The sequence below is a fragment of the Akebia trifoliata genome, chromosome 1 (assembly GCF_017979445.1).
Source record: "Akebia trifoliata isolate Shusen 1 chromosome 1, ASM1797944v1, whole genome shotgun sequence".
Classification (NCBI taxonomy): domain Eukaryota; kingdom Viridiplantae; phylum Streptophyta; class Magnoliopsida; order Ranunculales; family Lardizabalaceae; genus Akebia; species Akebia trifoliata.
In genome coordinates this window covers 5498829-5521897 of record NC_141375.1, presented here as the reverse complement: position 1 = coordinate 5521897, position 23069 = coordinate 5498829, and the positions used below count along the sequence as shown (strand labels likewise).

At 37.1% G+C, this 23069-nt stretch overlaps 1 protein-coding gene across 1 annotated transcript; it reads left to right on the top strand.

Moving 5' to 3' along the window:
• Positions 1 to 2511: 2511 nt before the first annotated feature.
• LOC147410527 (uncharacterized) lies at positions 2512 to 6084 on the top strand. Its single transcript, XM_086436528.1, has 2 exons — positions 2512 to 5217; positions 5467 to 6084. The coding sequence occupies exons 1-2, from the start codon at positions 2583 to 2585 to the stop codon at positions 5925 to 5927; spliced, it is 3096 nt and encodes a 1031-aa protein (XP_086292654.1). The 5' UTR covers positions 2512 to 2582; the 3' UTR covers positions 5928 to 6084.
• Positions 6085 to 23069: the final 16985 nt, after the last annotated feature.

Here is a 23069-nt window from a genome sequence, read left to right as displayed (position 1 = left end):
AATCCACTAAATGCTTACAAAATAATGATGAATGCAGACACTTTTGATATCTGATTGAGTACACGACTAACGTGACAAGGGTACATAACTGTACATATTTTCCTTGTGTATCCTAATGAAAAAGATCTACGATTATGTGCCCTTGTCATGTCAATCATGTACCAAAACTATGTGATGACTGTAAATTGTTTCCTCGAAAAAGAACAGTGCAATGAAGTCACCTTATATAAGAGCGAGAGTTATAGTCAAAATGTTGTCTTATATGAGCTAAATGTTTTAGAATGAACTGATTTTTAATGAATATTGTTTCCATGATGAGGAGATCATCCTCACCAAAAGTCATCACAATCAAAAGTGATTTAGATTCAAGTACTTTATTTTATTTTCATGGCTTAAGAGTAGGAAAGTAATCCCTTTTGTGAAGTTATCTTCTCCTTTATAACTCCATCTTAATAAGTTCATTTGGGAACCTCCCATGTATACATTTTGAACACATAACACATTTCTTTGTTTTCAAAGGGTTAAAACTACAAATGAAAGGTGGAGGTCTTCCCAAATTTATACTTAACTCTCTAAGCCAATGATATAATCTCAAAGTGGACAAAATTTCATGCATAAAACTTATTGCTCTATTAAGGTTGTATTCAACTCGTAGATATGGTTTAAAGACTAAATCAACAAAAAACTACACTCAAGTGAGTACAAAAGTATAAGAGAGTACTTATGGGCTAAAAATAGTGAAATCCAAATTGATTTGCACCCAAGTCCCGAGCCCAAAAAAAAATCCAACAAGTATGACTTTTCATTTTTAGTTTGATCATTGCCTCAATTTTACTATTTTACAAACCGAACTATAAATAATTTTCTACTTTGTTTGTGACCATATTTTGATAACTACCACTTGATATGTGGGACAAGGTACCTAACACTTTCCTTGTCCCTTAACTGAACCTCCCTACCTAGTTCTTAGGTAGATTTAACCCCTTATCTATTAATTGTGAGTCACTACAAGCCAAAATACAAATTTCTTAAAATTATATTTATGGTGCCCATTCACACTTTAAACATTGAATGGTGACAACTCTTAAAGCCATGTAGATGAGTGTCAAATCCAATTTTGAACCTCACATATTTACAAATTATTTTGTTTCCACAACTATTCTGATCGAGTGCTCTTATCCTCACAAATGTGTGTATTTCCATTTATTTTGGGTTGCTTCTTCCAATACAACTTGTGATATAGTCATTATGGCTTAATAGTCTACAAATTGTTCCCCTACAAGTCATTTTTGTTTACAAACTGTACCACCTACCTCTTTCGCCTACTTCTTACATTTATTATATTGGTGTTTGATTATTGTGTCCTTTCTTTTGATGAATATATTCAAATTTTATGAACCCACAAGATCATAAATGCCTTCGATATACATAAAATGGTGAATAAATCATTATTATTACACCAATATAAAATATGATTTGGTAAATATTTTGCAATGTATACTATCACCTTGATTTCAAGACCTTATATGTATGAGTTGGTAAACTTCTCATTAAGAAACATTATAAGGCGGCATGTGCAAACGTAGATGTATCAAAAGTATTTATTTGTATTTTTTTAATTTAAAATATATATTAAAGAATTTTGTATATTAAATTGTAAAAGAACATATGGGCATCAGGCAAGAGAAAGAAGTTATCTCTATCACTGATGTCATTCACGTTATATGTCAAATGTTTGTTGGGCTGTAAGCAAACACATTAGGAGACGTCAGGGGTATGTGCCAAAAAACTTAGTCATATTATCAACACCCTAAATTTAAATATAAAATAGGGGTATTTATCACCACTCAAATTTTTGTGTTGCTCATCATAATAGTAAAGATACATATTTTATTTTCCTAAAATTATAACTGCTTAACATGATAGAATTTCTAAATGGACATAGAAAATTTTCTATTGAATCAAACATATGTGAGACTTGAGTGTGATGAATTGAGTATCGAGGCACCTCAAACTTCTTTCAAGACTAATCATGTTGACTTGACCGAATTTAGAATTTCAAAACATAGCACTCCCCATATCATTTTCCACATAAATTTGGATAGGGTAATTACAAAAGCACCCCATGACTTAATAAGGGCAACCCACATCATAGTCAATTTGTTTTTGTCTTAAATGAATTAAAAATTTCGAAATAATTTGATCTTGGTGAGGATGATCTTTATGGTCTGAAGATTACTCTTACCAAAAATCAGTCTATTTCAAAATTTTAAAATCCGTCAAAACTGGTTTACAAAAAATATGAAAAGTTTATGATTCTTGAATTTATTTGGATGGGATTAAAATTTTTAGAATGAGCTGATTTTTGGTGAGGATGCCAGTTCATTTTGGAACTTTTAACCTATATAAGACAAACAAATTCGCCAATAGTGGGGGGTTGGTTTTATTAATTTGTGGGGGTGCTTTTAGAATTGCCCAAAACGATATAAAAACCCGAGGCGAGCGCCATTCTTTCTGTGTCATTTCCCACGACCTTATCTCCTCTTCCTCCTCTTATTAATATTCTTCTTCTTCTCTCTTTAATGTCGAAAATACCCTCACTCTCCTCACAAATTCTCCTTTCTATCCTTCTCTTCATCCTCCTATTCTCTCTACCCATCAAAACTACCTCCCAAACCCAAAACGAAGAACAGCAGATCCTTCTAAAGCTAAAACAACAATGGAACAATCCAACGGCTCTCAAATCCTGGGACCCATCAATTAATGGGTCCCACTGCACCAACTGGACGGGAATCACCTGCATCAACGGTTCTGTCACCAGCATCTCACTTTCAGAAAAGAATATCAGCGAGAAAATCTCACCGTCCATTTGCGACCTCGAAAACCTCATCGAGATTGATCTTTCCTACAATCTCATCCCAGGTGAATTCCCACTCTCTCTCTACAAATGCTCCAAACTTCAATACTTGAATCTCTCTCAGAATTACTTTGTCGGACCAATTCCGTCCGACATCTATCGAATTTCTAATCTTCGGTTCCTCAATCTCGGTGCCAACAACTTCTCTAGTATTCCGCCCGAGATAGGCCGTTTTCCCGAACTGCAAACTCTCTCTCTAATTCAAAATGAGTTTAAAGGAACTTTCCCGCCAGAAATCGGTAATCTTTCGAATCTCGAAGTTCTTGAATTGGCTTATAATGACTTTGTTCCCTCCTCGATTCCTTCCGATTTCGGTCGGTTGAAGAAATTGACGTTTTTGTGGATGAGTGACGCAAATTTGATTGGAGAAATTCCGAATGAAATCGCTAATTTGGCGAATCTGAAACAGTTGGATCTTAGCACTAATAATTTGAGCGGGAAAATTCCTGATGATTTGTTTCTGTTGAAGAATTTATCCTATTTGTATCTTTACGCAAATAGATTGTCTGGAGAGATTCCTAAATCGATTCAAACTTTGAATTTGATCCGAATCGATTTGTCCAAGAATTCTCTTAATGGAACTATACCAGATGATTTCGGAAAGTTGAAGAATTTGTTGAGCTTTGATATGCATACGAATAGATTAACTGGAGCAATTCCTGAAGGTATCGGTCGAATTCCATCTCTAACAGAAATGCGGCTTTTTCGAAATAATTTGAGTGGTGTTTTGCCTCCAGAATTAGGCCTTCATTCCAAGCTCGAAGCTATCGAATTTTCGGAAAATCAATTAAGCGGAAATTTGCCTGCAAATCTTTGTGCAAGTGGAGTCTTGTTTGGTTTGGTAGTTTACTCGAATAATCTCAGCGGAGAATTGCCGACGTCACTTGGGAATTGCAATAGTCTTACAACGATTCAGCTTTACGATAACAGATTTTCGGGCGAGATTCCTACTGGAATCTGGACTTTAACGAATCTTGCATCGATAATGATCAGTAACAATTTGTTTTCTGGAGAACTTCCTGATAAATTTGCTTGGAATTTAACTCGGCTGGAGATCAGTAATAACAGGTTTTTGGGGAAAATTCCTTCCCATATCTCTTCGTCGTCACCACAATTGGCAGTCTTCGAAGGGAGTAACAATCTCTTTTCTGGTGAGATTCCTTTAGATTTAACAAATCTTTCAGAACTTCAGACTTTATCCCTTGAAAGGAATCAGATTTCAGGCCAAATTCCATCAAAGATAATCTCATGGAAGTCTCTTAATATTCTAAATCTCAGTATGAATCAGATATCAGGCGAAATTCCACCGCTCTTAGGCCAACTCCCTCGCCTTCAAGTGCTCGATCTTTCGAAGAATGATCTCTCTGGTCAAATTCCATCTGAATTTGGTCAACTGAGGCTCACCGTCCTCGATCTCTCTTCAAACAAATTAACAGGAAAAATCCCACCTGAGTTTGAAAACTCGGTTTATGATAGGAGTTTCTTGAACAATTCTGGCCTTTGTGCTGGGAATCCCCTCCTTAAACTCGGTGCCTGCATCTCTACACCTCGAGATTCGAACAAATTATCACCTCCAGTATTTACCATGACTTTAATCCTTGCTGGAGTTGTTTTTCTAGTTGCAGTGTTATTCGCATTGTTCTTTATTAGAGATTTCTGGAAAAACAAGCAAATAAGTGATCTCGATAATTGGAAGTTGACCTCTTTCCAGAGGTTGCACTTCACCGAGTCGAACATTCTGTCTAATTTGACGGAAAATAATCTGATTGGGAGTGGTGGATCAGGAAAGGTTTATCGTGTTGCCATTAATCGAGGTGAAACTGTTGCGGTTAAAAAGATTTGGAGCAAAAGAAAGGTAGATCAATTGCTTGAGAAAGAATTCGAAGCAGAGGTTCGGATCTTGGGGACAATTCTGCACTCTAACATAGTAAAATTGCTTTGCTGTATTTCTTGCGAGAATTCGAAGGTTCTAGTTTACGAATATATGGTGAATCATAGTTTAGATCGATGGCTTCATCGGAAGAAGAGAGGATCATTGAATGATGGTTCAGTCCTTCATGTTGTGCTAGATTGGCCCAGGAGATTGCAGATTGCAGTTGGAGCTGCACAGGGGCTTTGCTATATGCACCATGACTGCTCTCCATCAATCATTCATCGTGATGTAAAGTCGAGCAATATCTTGTTGGATTCTGAGTTCAAGGCAAAGATAGCAGATTTTGGATTAGCCAAAATGTTGGTCAAGCCCGGTGAGCCTCATACGATGTCTGCAGTCGCGGGCTCCTTTGGCTACATTGCTCCAGGTGAGGGTCCTAATCAAGGTTTAAAAATCTCATCGCTTAAGCAATGTTTGATCGGTTTAAATCTCAACCAAGATATTTTCTAAACATTAAATGTTTTGAGGTCAATGTTTCATATCAATCTCGATTGAAATGAGAATGTCTTGATCGAAACATTATGAGACAATATGCATGCAACTTTAAAACATGGTTTTAAATTAAATAATTTCAATTTGTTTTTTAAGTACTCAAGTTGGTTAATTTGGTTTTCAGAGTATGCTTACACAACCAAGGTGAACGAGAAGATCGATGTCTATAGCTTTGGGGTTGTACTCCTAGAATTAACAACAGGAAGAGAAGCTAACGATGGAGATGAACATACATGCCTAGCTGAATGGGCATGGCGACATTTCCAAGACAAAAACTCTGTTGTGGATGCCCTCGACGAGGAAGTCAAGGAACCTTGTTACTTGAATGAAATGAGTGTGGTCTTCAAATTAGGACTCATTTGTACTGGCACATTACCTTCTACTCGCCCTCAAATGAAGGAAGTATTGCAAATCCTACTCCGATGTGGTCCCACCAGCACCTACAAAGAGAAGAAGCCTGGGAGCGAGTTTGATGTTAATCCCCTTCTCGGTACTGCTGGTACTTACATTTCTAGCTGCAACAATAGTCGGCGTAAAAGAATAGCAGAGAGTGATGATGATGAGAGCTTTGCACGCAATGTGTGACATTTTGCAAACCAAACTTCAGCATATATATAGGAGGTAATAATGTAAACTACTAGATCAGAAAGTGATTTCTATGTAAATTAGAATGTTGTAAGTCAAGTCAATCCTTCTGATATCTAAATTGCAATAAAAGGTTCGATGCGCTAGTTTGCAGTCAGATTCGGCAGGTTCTGATTTACATTGGAAATGTTGGATGAAGTGTCTAATTGATTGTCAATGTTTTTTGCTTCATATTCATGCCAGTATTTTGCAAAACACACTAATTTGGGCATGCAATAACCAAATCGAGGATCATTTGTCCCTGTTTGTGCTTCCGATTATGGGGTCATATGGATAACATTTTTGACGATCCAATCATACATTGATCCATTATTGACACTTAAGATTGCCATCTCTGATAATTGGAGAACGACGAGGAATCTAGTTAATGAAGGTGATGATGTTGCTTCACAAGAGTTGATAGGCGGTGAGAGGGCATTTTTTTTGTTTTAGAAGAAGATGATATGGAGGAAATCCAACTATGGAGCATATTGACATGGAACCAAGTGACGTGGGTGTATAAAACACTTTTAGTGTTTCTAAGCCAGAGCAAGAAATAGCATACTCAAGATCAAATTCTATAAAAATGGTTTAGTCTACTAATTTTATTGCAGGTTTCTTCAACATATAGAGTCCTCAAGATCAAAATTATTTGATTTCTAACCTTTTTTGGTTCATCTCATTAAAGAAAGGCATTTGAAATCGAAACTGTCACACTTAACAGTTCATTCTGAATGGTTTGAGCTGATGTGAACTTTTGAGCTGATATACTGAGACTACTTGTTTAGTCATCAAAAAACATTACCACGATTACATATCTCACTAGGATTTGCAGAAACTCAACAGTTTGATTCTATTCTCAAATCAAGATTACTATTTTTGAACATCTCAAACTATGGGTATAGGTGTAAGATCGAGTTCGATATGTCTCTGCAAGCTTGAGGTCGACTTGGTTAGCCATGTAGACTCCACACACTTATGTAAACTGTAGTTAGTCTTGGAATGAAATAAATCACAAGGGATACCATTTCCCAATGAATAATGATGAATGCATGCGGTTGGGTACACGGCTGATGTGGCAAGGGCACAGAACCCCACATCTTTTTCTTGTGTATCCCGATGAAAAAGATCTATGGTTCTGTGACCTTGCCATGTCAGCCGCGAACCTAGCAGCATACCCCAACCACGTGCATTCATCACAACTCTTTCCCAAAACAGAGAAATTAAAGATACAGATGTTCTAAGCTTTTTCTACCTGTCTTGAGCCATTCAGTTGCTCGTTTCCTGGGAGGAGACTATCTTGTTCTGTTTTCTGTTTGGTGGTCATCTGGCAGCCTGTTTTGTCTACACAATAAATTGAACTTCAATCAATCCAAAAACAAAACCAAAATAGATGAATGATAAATACAAATCTTCCTTACAGTCACATAATTCTCTGAATTTTGTCAAAAAATTTGTAAAATACTCCAAGCTAATTAAATTGGTGAATCAACAAATTAATTGGTGATCTGTCAATTAATCTTCCTATATGGTAACATTTTGACCTGTCACCCTCAAAATTTATTTTTTACATACATTTAACTGTCAAGAACAAAGATAAGATTTTTATGGAGTATGAAGATGATGGGTTTTGATCAAAAACCCAAAAATCATTTCTATATTCTCAGGAACTGAATTGAATAGCCAGGGAATAATTGCCGTTTCCAAACTTTGTTACTATGCATCCCGAGAAACTCCATCCCATTAATGTTCTTTTAACAAAAGAAAGTGAGGATTCCTCTCTTTGAGTCTCCATGAAATCTTTGTACTTAATAAAGTGGTGAAGATCTGATCAAAAGGAAAGTGCAGCCCAATGCAGGATTTACCAAGTTCTCCAAGTGGTTTTAAACCCAAGCAAGCTGGCACCTTCAAGCAAAATGTGATTATGCAACCTTTGAAACTGTAATAATCTTGAAAGTGGAATAAAAATGGAACAACGGGGATTTTATATTAAGGAAAATTCTATGGAAATCCTCTTCCTTCTCTTTGAAAGGACTTTTTTTTTTTTCAAACTTTCAAAGGCCCCAATATTTGTAAAAAAAAGAAGAAGTAAGCATACAATAAGACATCTCAATGAGCAGATAAAAAAGTGTCAGCCACGACACGTCCAAAACAGGATTGGGTAATGCCCATAATTCACCCATTCTTGTTCTTTGATTTAAAAAACTTGCACACCAATGCATTGGCGTGCTACTAGAGGATCGGGTGGTAGCAATAGTGAAGGATGTGCCTTGGTTGGATCTTTCATACCATCGAAAGAATTGAAGTCGCAGGAAGAAATTTCCATGGAGGCTTTGCATGCAACATTTCGTTTGAAAAAGGTGAGCCCTTAAGCTCCTTGATGACTGACTTAGTGAGTCATCCTATCGCTAGGCACAGCCGCTTCTTCTTCCCTAATGTATAATAGATTTTCAACCTAACCACCCCGGGGGGTCCATAGCTGATTTCTCAAGCCACTTTCTCATCATTCTCCTGAGTTTGATGTCAGAGTTCTTTGTGTGCTCATTCCATTCATTCTGTCCTTATTCTTCATTCCGGGTTTCAATTAGTTCTCTACTCAAGGTATCCCTTAATTAAGATCCCTCCACAAATTTCTGTCTTGGTTGGTCTGTTCATCTCCTTCATTGTTTATTGCTTCTACAACATTGAATACTTGGTCCTAATATGGAAACGATCTTCTAGTCTCATTTTCACCTTCTTTGAGCAAAGCTTTCTGGTTAATATCACATGGCTGACACCAAATTGTACAGCCAAAAATCTACAATTTTCCTTGGTATTTGTAATTAAAATTTGCTTCTTTTTTTTATTTGTAAGATTATTTTTAATGACATCAGTAACTCGGTGATGGTGGGAACAGAATCCAGGTCTATGGTATCATCACCCATAGATTATATCAAGACCTCAATCAGAGTTCTTCAAGCGCCAAGTGATGTACTTACAAAAACACCCTGATGCCCAAGTCGCTCAATGTTATCTATTTGCTTACCTCATGATTTGCTATTATTTTCCGGTGTTTTCATAATTATAGTGTTAGTGTTGGCCCCAAATTTTAACTGTCAAGAATGGCTCACATTCCGGCCTCCTCGATAATCAGATTTGGGTAATGGTTTGATGATTTTATTTGATGCCAATCTTTGTAAGAAACTCATAAGAAATGTGGGAATTGAACTCGGATGAATATTGAAAACACAATAAAAATATCTTTGTGTAATGAGAGAATAGGGTTAAGACAGATTTTGAGATTTCTCTCTAAATCATTTGTTTCTTGACCTTAAAACACCCCAATGCTTAGGAAGTTTTAGTAAATAAATAACATTAAGAATGGTAAATAAATAAAATAAGGAACTAAAAAATGGAGATTAGATTTATTTATTTGTTTGTTTATCCAAGATCTAACCTGGACAAGCCTCAAGACTTGAGCCTTTTTGGTTGAGCCTTATAATTTTGAATTGGCTTAGGCCTTGAGGCATGGTGGCTAAGCCTCACACCTCAAGGCTTTAAGCCTTGTAATACACTACCTATGACTAGATATATCCCCCGATTCCAGCATCTTATCACGTCACACCATGGGCGAGACTGCATGCATCCTCCCTAATAAGTTCTTGGAAAGGAATTTGTATTTAGCTTGATCTAGTCAACACCATTAAGCATAGTCATGAGAAAATCAGTCCCTCTATTAGTTTCTTTAAATTCAAAAAACATAAGAGATTTCATAATTTTGAGCTTCACTATCTCTAATCCCCTTGATGGGATGACGCAATAAAAAGTGTTACGGTTTGTAATTTTATTGGTATTAGGTAAAATCCTAGTTAGATTTTTCATGGGGGCATATATTTCTATTTTCAGTGAAAGAGTGTAATTTGTAACTATGAATTTCTCTTCGTAGTGGAATTAGTGTGATCCGTGAAGGTATCTCAATTTTGAGGAAACCACATAAAATATTTATTTTGTTTGTGTTTGCATCTAGCTTTATTTTTTTTTTCGTTTTTTGTTGTTGTTGTTCTTGGATTTATTTTCTCTACACCAAGGACTTGGACTTCCCCTATCAAGCAATTGATGACAAGGAGCAAATCAGAGGACACCCTTAAATTTTGTCATCTAAATTTGATGACAAGCTTTATACCAACAGCCTCCAGCTTGTGGAAAATCACAACTTACCTCTTTTGCCACTAGCATATGCCCCCTTACTATTGTTCCTCATCAAAGCTCCTTAGCCACCAAAGGCACCTAGGAACCAATTTTGGGATACTTAGCAAGCAACATTTTAAATCAATTGTTTCAAAAAGGTGAATTTCTAGTTTATTTGTTTCACAATGAAGAATTGTTGTTATATTTTAGAAATGACAAATTCTCTTTGGGTATGTTTGATTGTTGATCAAGGCCTAGAAAGTTGTTTAAGACCCTATTTACATAGACTTTAAGGGTGAATAATACATAAAATCTCCTAAATAGACATAATACGTTGATAGTTCATAACTGTTATTAATTTTTTAATAAATTATGAATTTTTAGACTAATTATGGTTATTTACGTGTAACAAGTCAAAATCGCAAGATCCAAAAGAATAAATCAGGACGAATGAAGAAGTATATTGCAATCCAGGACTCAAGACAAGATTACAGACCAAGATCCAGATCCATTGGGGCCACAAGCACCGCGGCACAATAAACCCCTTGGGCGGCGTGGTGAAGACAACAAGATGTTCCCTGAGGTTTGAAGCCAGGGATACTAGGATGCAACTCTACCTTGAGAAGATCAGAATAGTAGTGTCCCAATTAGATGAAATGAGAGTGATGCATATCCGACGAGTAAATAATCAAAATACTGTTGCCCTAGCTTACGTGGCATCAATGCTAATAATGAAGGACAAGAGGGAACTCCAACTTGGATTTTAGGAAAAACCATCTACAGAAGAGGAAAGGCCAATAACAAACATCTCAATGGTCAGAACCTCGAGTTGGATGGATACAATCTCCTTTTTCCTTTTATTAGGACAACTACCGATTAATCCACAAGAATCAAGGCAGATTAAAATGCAAGTAGAGTAATATGTATTTATTGAAGGACGACTTTACAAGAAATTGTTCGGAGGGACTTATCTTCGATGTTTGACCTTGGATGAAGTTGAACAAATACTAAGGGAGATTCACGAAGGAGATTGTAGGAACCATTAAGGTGCTAGAATGCTAGCACATAAAGTACTCTCATAGAGGTATTATTGGCCCTATATTTTGAAAGACACGGCTCTATATGTTAGACGTTGAGACAAGTGCAAAGGCATGCAAGACTTATACACCAGCCAGCTGTTCAGTTGAATTTTGTGGTAAGCCCATGGCCTTTAACACAATGGGGAATGGATTTGATCAGCCACTACTTTTGGTTGCAACAAACTCTTGTGAAGTATGCAGAAACTTTACCTTTAACCAGAATTCAGCAATAAGAAGTTTAGAAGTTCATCTGAGGGAACACATCATTTGTTGATTTGGAATCCTATACACCATTTTACCAAACAATGGAAGGCAATTCTCAAAGAAGCAAACTAAGGTTTTTTGTCAACAACAAGATACCAGGCAATCCTTATTTATTCCACAATAACCCTAAGGGAATGGGAAGATTGAGGCTATAAACAAGGTGCTACTCAACATCTTAAAAAGAAGGTTAGGGGAAGAAAAAGGCAATTGGACATATGTCCTGTACGGAGTATTATGGGCTTATAGAACAACTATAAAGACTTTAACTCAGGCATCTCCATTTGTTATGGCATATAGAATGGAAGCTGTAATTCCTACTAAGAATAGTGTCCCTACAATAAGGTCACAAGTAGTGCAGTCAAGACAAGACCCATGGGAAATTAGTGGTAGAGCTGAAGTTATTGGAAGAAAAAAAGAACTCAGCTCAGATAAAGTTGGAAGATTATCACAGACGATTACAAATGTATTGTGGTAAGAGAATTCGAGAACGCCAATTCCATGAAGGTGATTTAGCACTGAAAAGAGTCTACCAAAACACAAAAGAGCTGAATAGTGTGAAATTGAATCTAAACTGGGAAGTGCCTTATTTGGTAACTAGAGAAAGAGCAGAAGGGACTTATTATGTTTCAATAATGTTAGGCTAGGACTTGCCTAGGCCATGGAGTACATGTAACCTCAAGAAATACTATCAATAAACGAGAATTTTCTTGCGTTTTACTAAATGACCTCTACTATCACGAGTGGCATTGTAGCCCTTGTGGCTATTGTGTTTAAGTTCAACCTTATGTGACTCCAGATCCCGAGTGACTTTTGTTGTCTTGAGTAGTGGTACAACCCTTGTGGCTATTGTGTTTAAGTTTAGTCCTATATAGCTCAAGGTCCCAAATAACCTTGGTTGTCCTGAGTGGTAGTGCAACCCTTGTGGCTATTGTGTTTAAGTTTAGCCTTGTGTGAGTGACCTCTACTATCTTGAGTGGCAGTGCAACTCTTATGGCTATTGTGTTTAAGTTCAGTCTTGTGTGGTTTATGGTCCTGAGTGAACTCTACTGTCATGAGTAGCAGTTTAGCCCTTGTGGCTATTGTATTTAAGTTCAGTCATGTATGGCTCAAGGTCCCAAGTAACCCCTGATGTTTTAAGTGGTAGTGCAGTCCTTGTGGCTATTGTGTTTGAGTTCAACCCAATAGGGCTTTGGATCTTGAGTGACCCCTGGTATCTTAAGTGGAAAAAGTCTTAGTTGACTCGGCTGAGTTTTATTGACTTGACCAAGTTTTATTGATTTGTGCGAAATAAGAGTGGCGATAATCTAACTAGCCCACGTGGCGTACTCAATCGACTCCCTTTGATGTGACATCTGCGATAATCGTAGATCTGTACTCCTCAAGATATACAATTGCATATCCCCATAAAAATACAATTGTGTATCTCAAGGAGTACAAATCTACGATTCTAGCATATGTCACGTCAGGGGGAGTCGATTTAATATGCCACATGGGGCAATCAGATTATCATGATTCGTGAAATAATTCAAAATATTACACGATTCATGCATCAAGGGCGGAGCCAAGATTTTTCTTGTAGCAGGGGTGCAATTATAGTTAATTGGTAAGGTTGAAGAAGATGACTATTCTACAAAGAAAATTCCACAGTTTTTTGTTAGCAGTTGAAGAAAATAGCATTTAGGTCATTTTTCATTAATCTATGAGACAAGACCTCAATCAAGTGGGGCAATGCACTAGTTTCAAAATCTTTGGGTATCTCAATTATTTCACAAAAAACCTACATGCCCCCTTGACCATGGTGTTTTCTCATTGACGAATGCAAAATGACCTCAATGCCATTCTCTTCCAATTTGCGATCATTAACCCTTTGATTTCTCTTCTCAAAACCAGTAATCTAATAACTGATACGTAATATTTTTACCCAATTCTTCAACTTTTAGATCAATCTAGTTTAACTTTTAAACCCGAAAAACAAGATAAAATTTTTGAAGTAGAAGGTGATGAGCTTTTTTGATAGAAAATTCTTGAGTTTTTACAAGAGATTAAACAAGGTTTCAAAATGATGGAGTGAATATGACATTAAATAGATAAAAAATTAATTTACTATTGAGTTTGAAGAGCTTGAAGAGGATTGGTTTTAGGAAGCAAAATTAAATTTTTTTTGTTATAATTTAAAAATGAGGGTATTTAAGCAATATTTTTGTGAGTTTAGAAAACGAGAATAAAGTTAAAGGGGGCATGTTGTACATTTGAAAACAAAGGGTTTCTCAAATATTTACCAGAATATAAACAGATCCCCGTAACTATAAGGGGAGTGAGAGCAATGTCCAAGGGGCATGTTATCAATTTGAAAACATGAGGATGTCTAGGAAATACTAGGGGTGAGACTTAATTCAATTTGAGCTCAAATCGGAACCAAACCGACATATTTCGATTCCACTAAATAAGAACCAGAACCAGACCCGAATCAAATCCCATTGGAAATTTTGTACCTGGTTATGTATATCAAACTTGCAACGGATTATGTCTAAATTTATTGAATATTTTTATAATTCTACCATTTCTCTTTCCTAAGTCGAAAATCCCAACTCCAGATAAAGTTCTCCAATTTTTTTTTACAATTTGAAAATCTTTTTCAAAATTGAATTGTGGATAATGCTCTTTAACAAAAAAATTATTTATAAATATTTTGCAATCCTGTTATTTAACTCAAGATTTCTTCGCCTATAATGAAAGCTCCACAACCACCTCTAGATTATTCATGAATGATCTTGATCTCGAAAGATATTTAAAAGGGAAAATAACTTGACAGATCCTGTGGGAGGTACGTATTTCTAAATGCACCTTGACTTATGAGTGTCATCTTAAAGTAAAAAATTGTTCTTTCTTAATTCCTCCCTCACCTCGATATAAAACATCAAACTCAAAACCTTTAGATTGACAATTCAAATAATTCAGATGAACCATTCAAGTCTTCGATTGGATCTAAGGTTGATCTGCATAGTTGTGAAAGGTCAATCTCTACAATTGGATCAAAGGTTGATTTCAATTATTTGAATTATCAATTTGATATTTTTAATTGTCTATCTAAATGATTGAAAGGGGGTAAAGGGCATAAGGAAAAAAATGTTTACTAACTAAACTATTAAGTTAACATGAAAATTCTAAGGAATATTTAAAAAGAAAACCCTCTGTTACGTTTCATTTGGTCGTCTCCAACCCTTACCCAAAGTCTAACTCAAGTTTAAAACTTGAGTAAAAAACTTAATTTTGACCCTCTAATCGTGTAGCCAAACATATACCAAATTCATTTTGTAATGCCTCACATTTTTATTCACGTATTTCAAGAAAAATTAGTAAGCCAATTAATAGAAAAAATTCTTGAGTTGGAATTTGATAAATTCAATTATATCATTAAATCCACAAAGAAAAATTAATCGAAATAGCAAGACCCTAACCAACTTCTTACTCTACCAATTAAGCTAGAGAAAACCCATATATGCCCGGATTCAGGCGGGATCCATCTTCAGTACTCTTGGACTCGTGACAGAGTAGGACCCTAACCAACTTCTTACCCTGCCAATTAAGGTAGAGAAGACCCACATAGGCCTGAACCTAAGTGGGATCCACTTTTAGTACTATGTTATTTATATTAGAGTTGGGCCCCGACCAACTTCTTACCCTATCAATTAAGGTAAATGAAACCCATGTAAGGCCAAACCTAGGTGGGATCCATCTTCAGTGTTAAATTATTCTCGTTAGAATATGGTCTCGACCAACTTTTTACCCTGTCAATTAAGGCAGAGAAGACCCACGTAGGCCCAGATCCAAGTGAAATCCATCTTTAGTCTTAAATTACTCTTATCAGAATAGGATCCCGACCAACTTCTTACCCTGCCAATTAAGGAAGAGAAAATCCACGTAGGCCTGGATCCAAGTAAGAGATTCAACTTTAGTGTTAAACGATCAGAAAAGATTTATTTATTGATAATATCTTTTTAAATTACATGTGTTCCATGATCTAGACAGCTCTTGACTGATCAGAGTAACCAAGTAATATACTCATTTTTTGCTTACTCTTACTACTCTGTATGGCCCTTCCCAGTTAGGATCTAGTTTTTCACTGTTCTACTCTTCTGTATTCTGGAATACTCTTCGGAGCACTAGGTCTCCTTCTTTGAATTGCTTGTGGCAGAATTTCTTATTGAAGTAGCTTTACAACTTCTAATAATAATTCTCTAGCCTTTTCAACGCTGTTTCACCTTTCTCTTCCAGCAAATTCAATTCTGCGATTATCTACTGGTTGTTCTGGTCAGTCTGCACTACTTTGGACTTTATTGTTCTCTGTTGGTCTCACTACCTCTATTCCATAGGCCATAGTGAATGGAGACATCCCTGTGGAGGTTTTGCCAGCTATCCTATAAGCCCACAGTATGCCTTGCAAGATTGCTATCCATTTTCCATTTTATTCTCCCAACCTCTTCTTTAGCGTGTTTATTAGACTTTGTTTATGGCTTCAGCCCGTCCGTTGTCTTTCGGATATTGTGTCGTGAAAAATAACTACGTTATCCCATGTTTTGTACAAAATTCTTTGATCTGCTTTCCTACAAATTGTCTCCCATTGTCTGAGACTATAATGGGTGGTAGACCAAATTGGCATATTATGTTTTCTCATAAGAACTTCTGAACTTCTTGCTAGCGTATTCTAACTAGAAGGAGTGCTTCTGCCCACTTGGTAAAGTAATGTCACCACTAGTAAGAAAGTTAGGTTACCTGGTACCTTGGGTAGCAGGCTTACTAGATTAATTCCCCACTGTGCAAACGGCCAAGGTTGATGAGAAATTGAGCTGCACTGCTGGTTGTCGGATTATTCTCCCATATCTTTGGCAACTATCGCAATGCTTGATGTGTAGAGCTATGACTTTCTGCAAATATGGTCAGAAATACCCTTAGGAGAATATTTTGTGAGTCAAATACCTTGCCTCTGAATGATTCCCACAATTTTTTTCGTGGATCTCGCTCAACACGTCATTTGCCTCTTCTAGGACAACGTAGAAGTGATCCTCCTACTAACTTTCTGTACAACTTCTCATCCAGAATAGTGTATCTCTCTACCCTGCTCTTTACGCGTCTTGCCTCTTTAGGATCATCGGGCAACACTCCTAACTATAGGAAGGTGAAAATCGAGCTCATCCATCCTTGATCTCTTACTGCAACTATCACACTGACCAATTCCTCATCTATCATAGGTCTTTCCTAGTAGCCTAATGGTAGTTATCTCTTATCTTGTCCTGCCAACATTGATAATATAGAGGCTAGGGCATCTGCATGTTTGTTGTCTGTTTTTTATATGTGTTATATTCTAACTTCCCCAGCTCGAAGTATGGCAAACCTGATCTTTTCCAGATAGAATTGCATCCTAGGATCTCGTGCTTCAAATGTCCCATTGACATGGTTAACCACTAGTTGTGAGTCACTATAGACTATAACCTCAATTATCCCCAACCCTGCTAATGAATTAAGGTTAAGTAGCATTGCCTCATATTCCACTTCATTGTTTGATGCTTTGAATCCAAGTCTAATTGTCTTCTCTATCTTGGAATCGTCGGGAGTGATCAATACCACTCATATTCTCGATCCTTCCAAGTTTGATATCCATTCACTTAGACTTTCCATCATGGATGATTGTTCGCTTCTTGCCCTTCTTCAGCATATTTAAGCTCTTCTACTAACAGATCTGCTCTTTCTTCGACTGGAAAGTCTACCAAAAAATATGTCACTGCTTGGCCTTTTAGCAAAATTCTGGACTTATATTCAAGTCCAAACTCTACTAGCTATACAACCCACTTCATTATTCTGTCTGATTCTTCCAACTTTCCTAAAATGGACTTCAAAGGGTACTTTGTGATGACTTGTATACGGTACGCTTGGAAATATGATCTCAAACACAAAATCATGTATACCTCAATTCTGGAATAGAGTGTTTCTGTATCAATGAAGGTCTTGCTTATGAAATAGATGGGCTACTCTACTGTTGTACCAGCCCTGACCAAGACTGAATTGAGTGCAAACTCAAAAATCGTTAAATACAATCCAAATTCCTCTCCAACTCTGGTTAGGAAAGTATAAGTGGTCTAACCAGATACTTCTTCAGCTTTATGAAGTCTCGTTCACACTCTTTTGTCCATTCAAACTTAGTGTTCTTCCGTAATAATTAGTACAGAGACCTGCATTTATCTAAAGACCTGAAAATGAACCTATTAAGGGTTGCTATCTTTCTAGCTAACTTCTAAACTTGTTTCTGCATTTTTGGGGAGGACATCTCTAGTAATGCTCTAATCTGATTTGGGTTGACTTCTATACCTATTTTCGTGATCAAGTAGCCCAAGAACTTCCCCAAAGTTAATATAAAAGTAGACTTCTCTGGGTTAAGCTTCATCTCAACCTTTCTCACTCGGGAAAATACCTCTTCTAAATCAACAACATAATTTTTTTTCTTTTTGCTCCTCAACAGTAGGTCGTCAATATAAACTTTTGCAGTCTTCTTCAGCATATCTTTGAAAAGCTCCATTACCAGTCTTTGATTAATTGCCTATGCGTTTTTCAACCCGAAAAGCATAACTTTGTAATAGTAAAGCCCTTGCCCGGTGATGAATGTTGTCTTCTATTGGTCTATTTGGTTAAGTTGTATCTGATTGTAGCCCGAATAACCATCCATGAAGGACAGCCTTTCATGCCCTGAAGTTGCATCTACCCACTGATCGATACAAACTCTAACTTTCTCATTCTTCTTTGGCATTACCACAATATTTGCTATCCAATCAGGGAACTGCACTTCCTTGATAAATCTTACTCTAATTAGCTTGCTCACTTCTTTGTTTACTACTTCTCTGAACCTTGGTGCTAATATTCTTGGCTTTTGTTTTACTAGCTTGATAGCCAACTCCACATTCAAGTGATAGTAGATCACTTCTGGGCTGATCCCTAGCATCTCTTCTATGAATTTGGCAAAAACATCATCGTTCCTCCTTAGGCAGTCTAATAGCTCTTTCAGTTCTTTCGATGTCAATTTTACTCCTACTCCGATCTGCCTACCTTCCCCTACATCCACCATCTGAACATTCTCTAGGCATGGGGGTTCTCTAGACTCGATTTCCCCCCATTGTAACTATTATTGCTGGACATTATCTTCAGAAAACTCAACGTACACACCTGGACTGCCAACTAATCCCCTCATATATATCACATCCCTTGCGGTGTTGGGAATCTCAAGACCTGATAATATCTTGAGGGAACAGCCCTCATCTCATGTGTCTACTACCTGCCTAGGATGGTATTGTATGGGGATCTTGCTTCGACAATCATGAACCTAGTCATCAAGGTTGTTGGTTCTTCCTGCAAAGGCAAAATTATTTTTCCCCATGGTTGGTTTGTTCTCTTGTCATACCTAGTCAAATGGGCTTTCACTGAAGTGAGCACATTTCTACTAAGACCCATCTTCAGAAAGGCTGAAGCATACAAAATATTGACAGAACTTTCACTGTCGATCAACACCCTCATGAGAGTTAAGGTGCCCACCTGGAGGGTTACCATCAGTGTATCATAATGGAGCTTTACTACCTCCTCCAGAGCCTTGTCCACGAAAGCCACAGTCTACTCTTCATAGGGTTATGTCTAGTCTATAGCCCTGCTTCTTATTGTGTAAACGTGAGCCAAGTACTCTACTCCCTACCTCTTGATCCTCTCGTCAGCTCTACTCTAACATGACCTTCTACTTTCCTATTTTAAGACAACATGAATCACTACGGCCCTTTCATCCTATCCTTCAACAGGTAGCTAGATGATTAGGCCTTTGATTCCCATCTTGGGGTGAATTCTCCATTTGTCTTCTAGACAGGTCCCTTAGTATGTCTTGCTTTGCTAACCTCTGTAGAAACCTTATCAAGGCCTAGTACCCTATTGGTAGTATATGCCCGTACCTTGTGTTACTCGTAGTATCTCTTATCTCAATTTATCTTATCTCGAGGAAGTGGCATTGGCCACTCAAAATACAGCTCATTCGCGATAAGTGATAAAATCTCACTAGAGGGCATAGAGAAATATGTCTCCTCTCTCCTCCGCTCCATGTCTTGCTCGAGCGGTTGTTTTCTGCTATACTGCTGTGGTTGATGTTGTTTACTTGGCTTCACCATAACATGTATTACTTTGCTCTTTTGGACCAAATGTTGGGGATCATCTTCCAATCAAATATATTTTTCTACTTCTTCAAACAACTCACTTAAAGTTTCTGGTCTCTTCTTCACAAGAGACCTATATAATCCTGAGTCAAATGGCAGAGGTTTTGAACGCCACTATAGTTGTCTCTTGTCGCAACTCTCTAGTGACATTGTTTATTCCCTGAATCTCCTTGTAAACTCTTTGAGGTTTTCCCCAGACTGCATCCTCACATTGAGCAGAGCTTCTACATCTCCACCACTCTTTTTGTTGCTAATGTACCGTGTTACAAAGGCAGTACAAAGCTCTTCAAAAGAAACTACTGATCTACATGGCAACTTGTGGAACCATATTAATGCATTTCCCTACAAACTAGAAGGGAACAACCATGACAGCTTGCGCTGCCACGTGCCAATATCTACATTCTTCATCGTCTCATTCTCCTTCCAAATCATCTCTCGAGTTAGACCCGTTGCAGGCTTTGCCCGAGTAGTTATAGTAGTAACTTCTGTCTCTTCCTTCCCCGTTGGGATCAACAATTGAAAGCTTCATTTAGAATTGGAAGGACGATCATCTCTAGCAGAAAGCTAAGGATCTCTTACTGGGAGATCTTGTCTTACTGACTACTGGTTCTCTAGAGACTAACTCACGTTCTGATTCTGTGAGGCTAAGTCATCCATCTTCTTCTGCATCTTTTCTTACTACTTACTCATGACTTCTAACATTGCTAAGAAATGAGCATCAACAACATGTGACATGAGTGGTGGTGCATTGACTTCGATGGTTCTAGTGGATCTCACCATTATTTCGACTAAAATCAATATGCTATTGATGTTCCCACGAACAATGCCAATTTTGTGTGGTAAGAATTTGGTGAATAATACTGATGGACTCTGCCTCACAGGTCCAAAGTCAGTCCCTTCGACCCCCTTCTTGTGCCAGCATGGTACTTGTCAAAATTACTCTAACGCTCAAGTTAGAGAATCAAAGGAATAATCTAATTAACTGGTTAGACCTCCAATCCGCCAAAAGATCTCTTCTTTGTGCTAATCGTGCTATTTAAGGATCCTTAATGCGAATAAAGGTTTTCCTCTCTCACAGGGGTGATCCCGGAGAATCCCCTAATTCCTTGGATCTAGAAATGGAATGGAGATCTTCGGGGTTGGATATACTATACTAGGGAGATCTCCTCCGAGGTTTCTAGGCTTGATGTGCGCATATCAAGATTATGGGTATTTTTTTACCAGGTCTACCCTACTTGGCAGACTAGATCTTATTCGGTGTTGTGTTACCCTTCTAACCAGACTAGGGAGATCTTTGCTTTGACCTACCCTGTTGTTGGGTAGCGCCCGCAGGTTGATTTACACATGGTACCACTCAACCGGCCTGGACACGTGTACGGCTTAAATAATTGCATGGTTATTTTTCTCTATAATTTTAAATCTCGTTCGATTTATCTCGGTATCGTCCCCTAATGAGATCAATTGAGAAGGCATTTCAAGCCTGAGGTGTTGAACGAGACAACTTGAATATATCGGATTACTCAATCTCAATCATAGACAATACAAGACATCAAAACAAATTTTAAAATCATGTTTCCAACTGATGATATACCTCCCTTGACCTCGGTCTTCATTAATATATTTTTGAAAATGGCCTAAATGCCTTTGTCTCCATCAAGTAATTAAAATTCTTTAATTTTTTTCTTCAAAATCAATCATCTTCAATCTGATGGGCTGGGTTGGCGTATCAGTGCGCCCAACTAAGAACCCTACTGAGATTGAAAGAAAATAATTTTCTAAAAATTAATACAACTTTTCAAAGATAGCTATAAGGACTGATCCCTAAGAATATGTTCCCAGCTCCACCCATAAGCTTCATGCTTTCTACAATGTATCCAACTGTAAGACGAGAAGGAAATGTCTGATGATAAAAGAGCCATGTGGAGCAGTATGAAATGAAGCTAAGTTTGTTGACTATAACACGTTCCTTCTACGTTTTCAAACTTTGAACGTTGAATGAAGCTTCCTTCGAAGTTGCTTTTTGTTTTTTCCATGTCTAATGAATGCAAGATGTTAGACGTGTGATAGGGACCTAATTTGATAGTGGCGCTTTTTAAAGGTAGTGGAAATTTTTTCTTTTTTTTCTAAGGAAAATGCTCTACTGCCTGTGTTGGACATGAGGTCAACATAGAGTTGACTTGATAGCTCATGTAGACCGTTGATTTTCTAACCTGTATCTCGATAAAATAAATCTGTGGTTATCTGTACACTGCCAGATCAACTTAGTTTTGGACTAGTGTGCAATGCAGGCTGTGTAACACGACTCTTTTTAATTGGCTCTCCAACGAAGGCAGCCAGTAAAAAGAGTAAAAAAGCATGTACGGTTACGTGCGAACCAACATGTCCGAAATGTGAGAATCGCAGTAAATAACAATGTCACCCCAACTTGACTATCTACTCTGTTAATATTTCACATCAACTAATATATTTTACTGGGCGGAATCAGAATTAAAAAAATATAATGGTTCCAATATTAAACACCTTAGGAATCAAATCGGAACCAACCCATTGACACCATGGATCAGTGGAACGATTTAAGTATCCTACAAGTCATTTTCAAGGGTGGGTCAACCAACCATTTGTTTAGGATTGAAAACCTCCTCCAATACCTCATCAAATGCCATGTAAGTCATAATCCAACAAATTAATACCTAAAGTATCTCTTCTTTTTTTAAAATTTTGTTGAATTACAACTTAGGAGCATGTGTTGAGGTGTGGGTGGAGGATTCCCTCTTAGTCTTTTTTTTTATTACAAGATTCCGCAAGAGCAAGTTGAGTCAACTTAATAATTAGAGATTTAGATTGGATGCATCAAATATATTTTAAATAAGCCAACAAAAAAGAAAAAAAAAACTTAAAATGCCTGCATTCACAATCTGTTAAAATTAAGAACAATGCAATGAAATCACCTTATAAATTAGAAGACGGGGCAGGTTTAAAAGTCAAAGTGTTTTGCTTATATGTGCTATATGTTTTGGAGTGGGCTGATTTTTAGTGAAAATGATCTCTATTGTGAGAACATCATCCTCACCAAAAATCATCTCAATCTGAAAATTCTAATTCGATCAAAAGTGATTTACAAAAAATGAATGATTTATGATTCTTCAACTTATAAATATGGGGTAAGAAGTTTCGGAATGGACTGATTTTTGGTGAGGACGATCTCCTCACCGTAGAAATCATCCTCACAAAAAATTAGCCCTTCCCAAAACTTCTAACCCATATATGACAAAACACTTTGATTATAACTTTGGCTCTTAAACTCTACTCTTAGAATAATTCACATTCCAAACTATTTATAATCACTAAAAAATAGA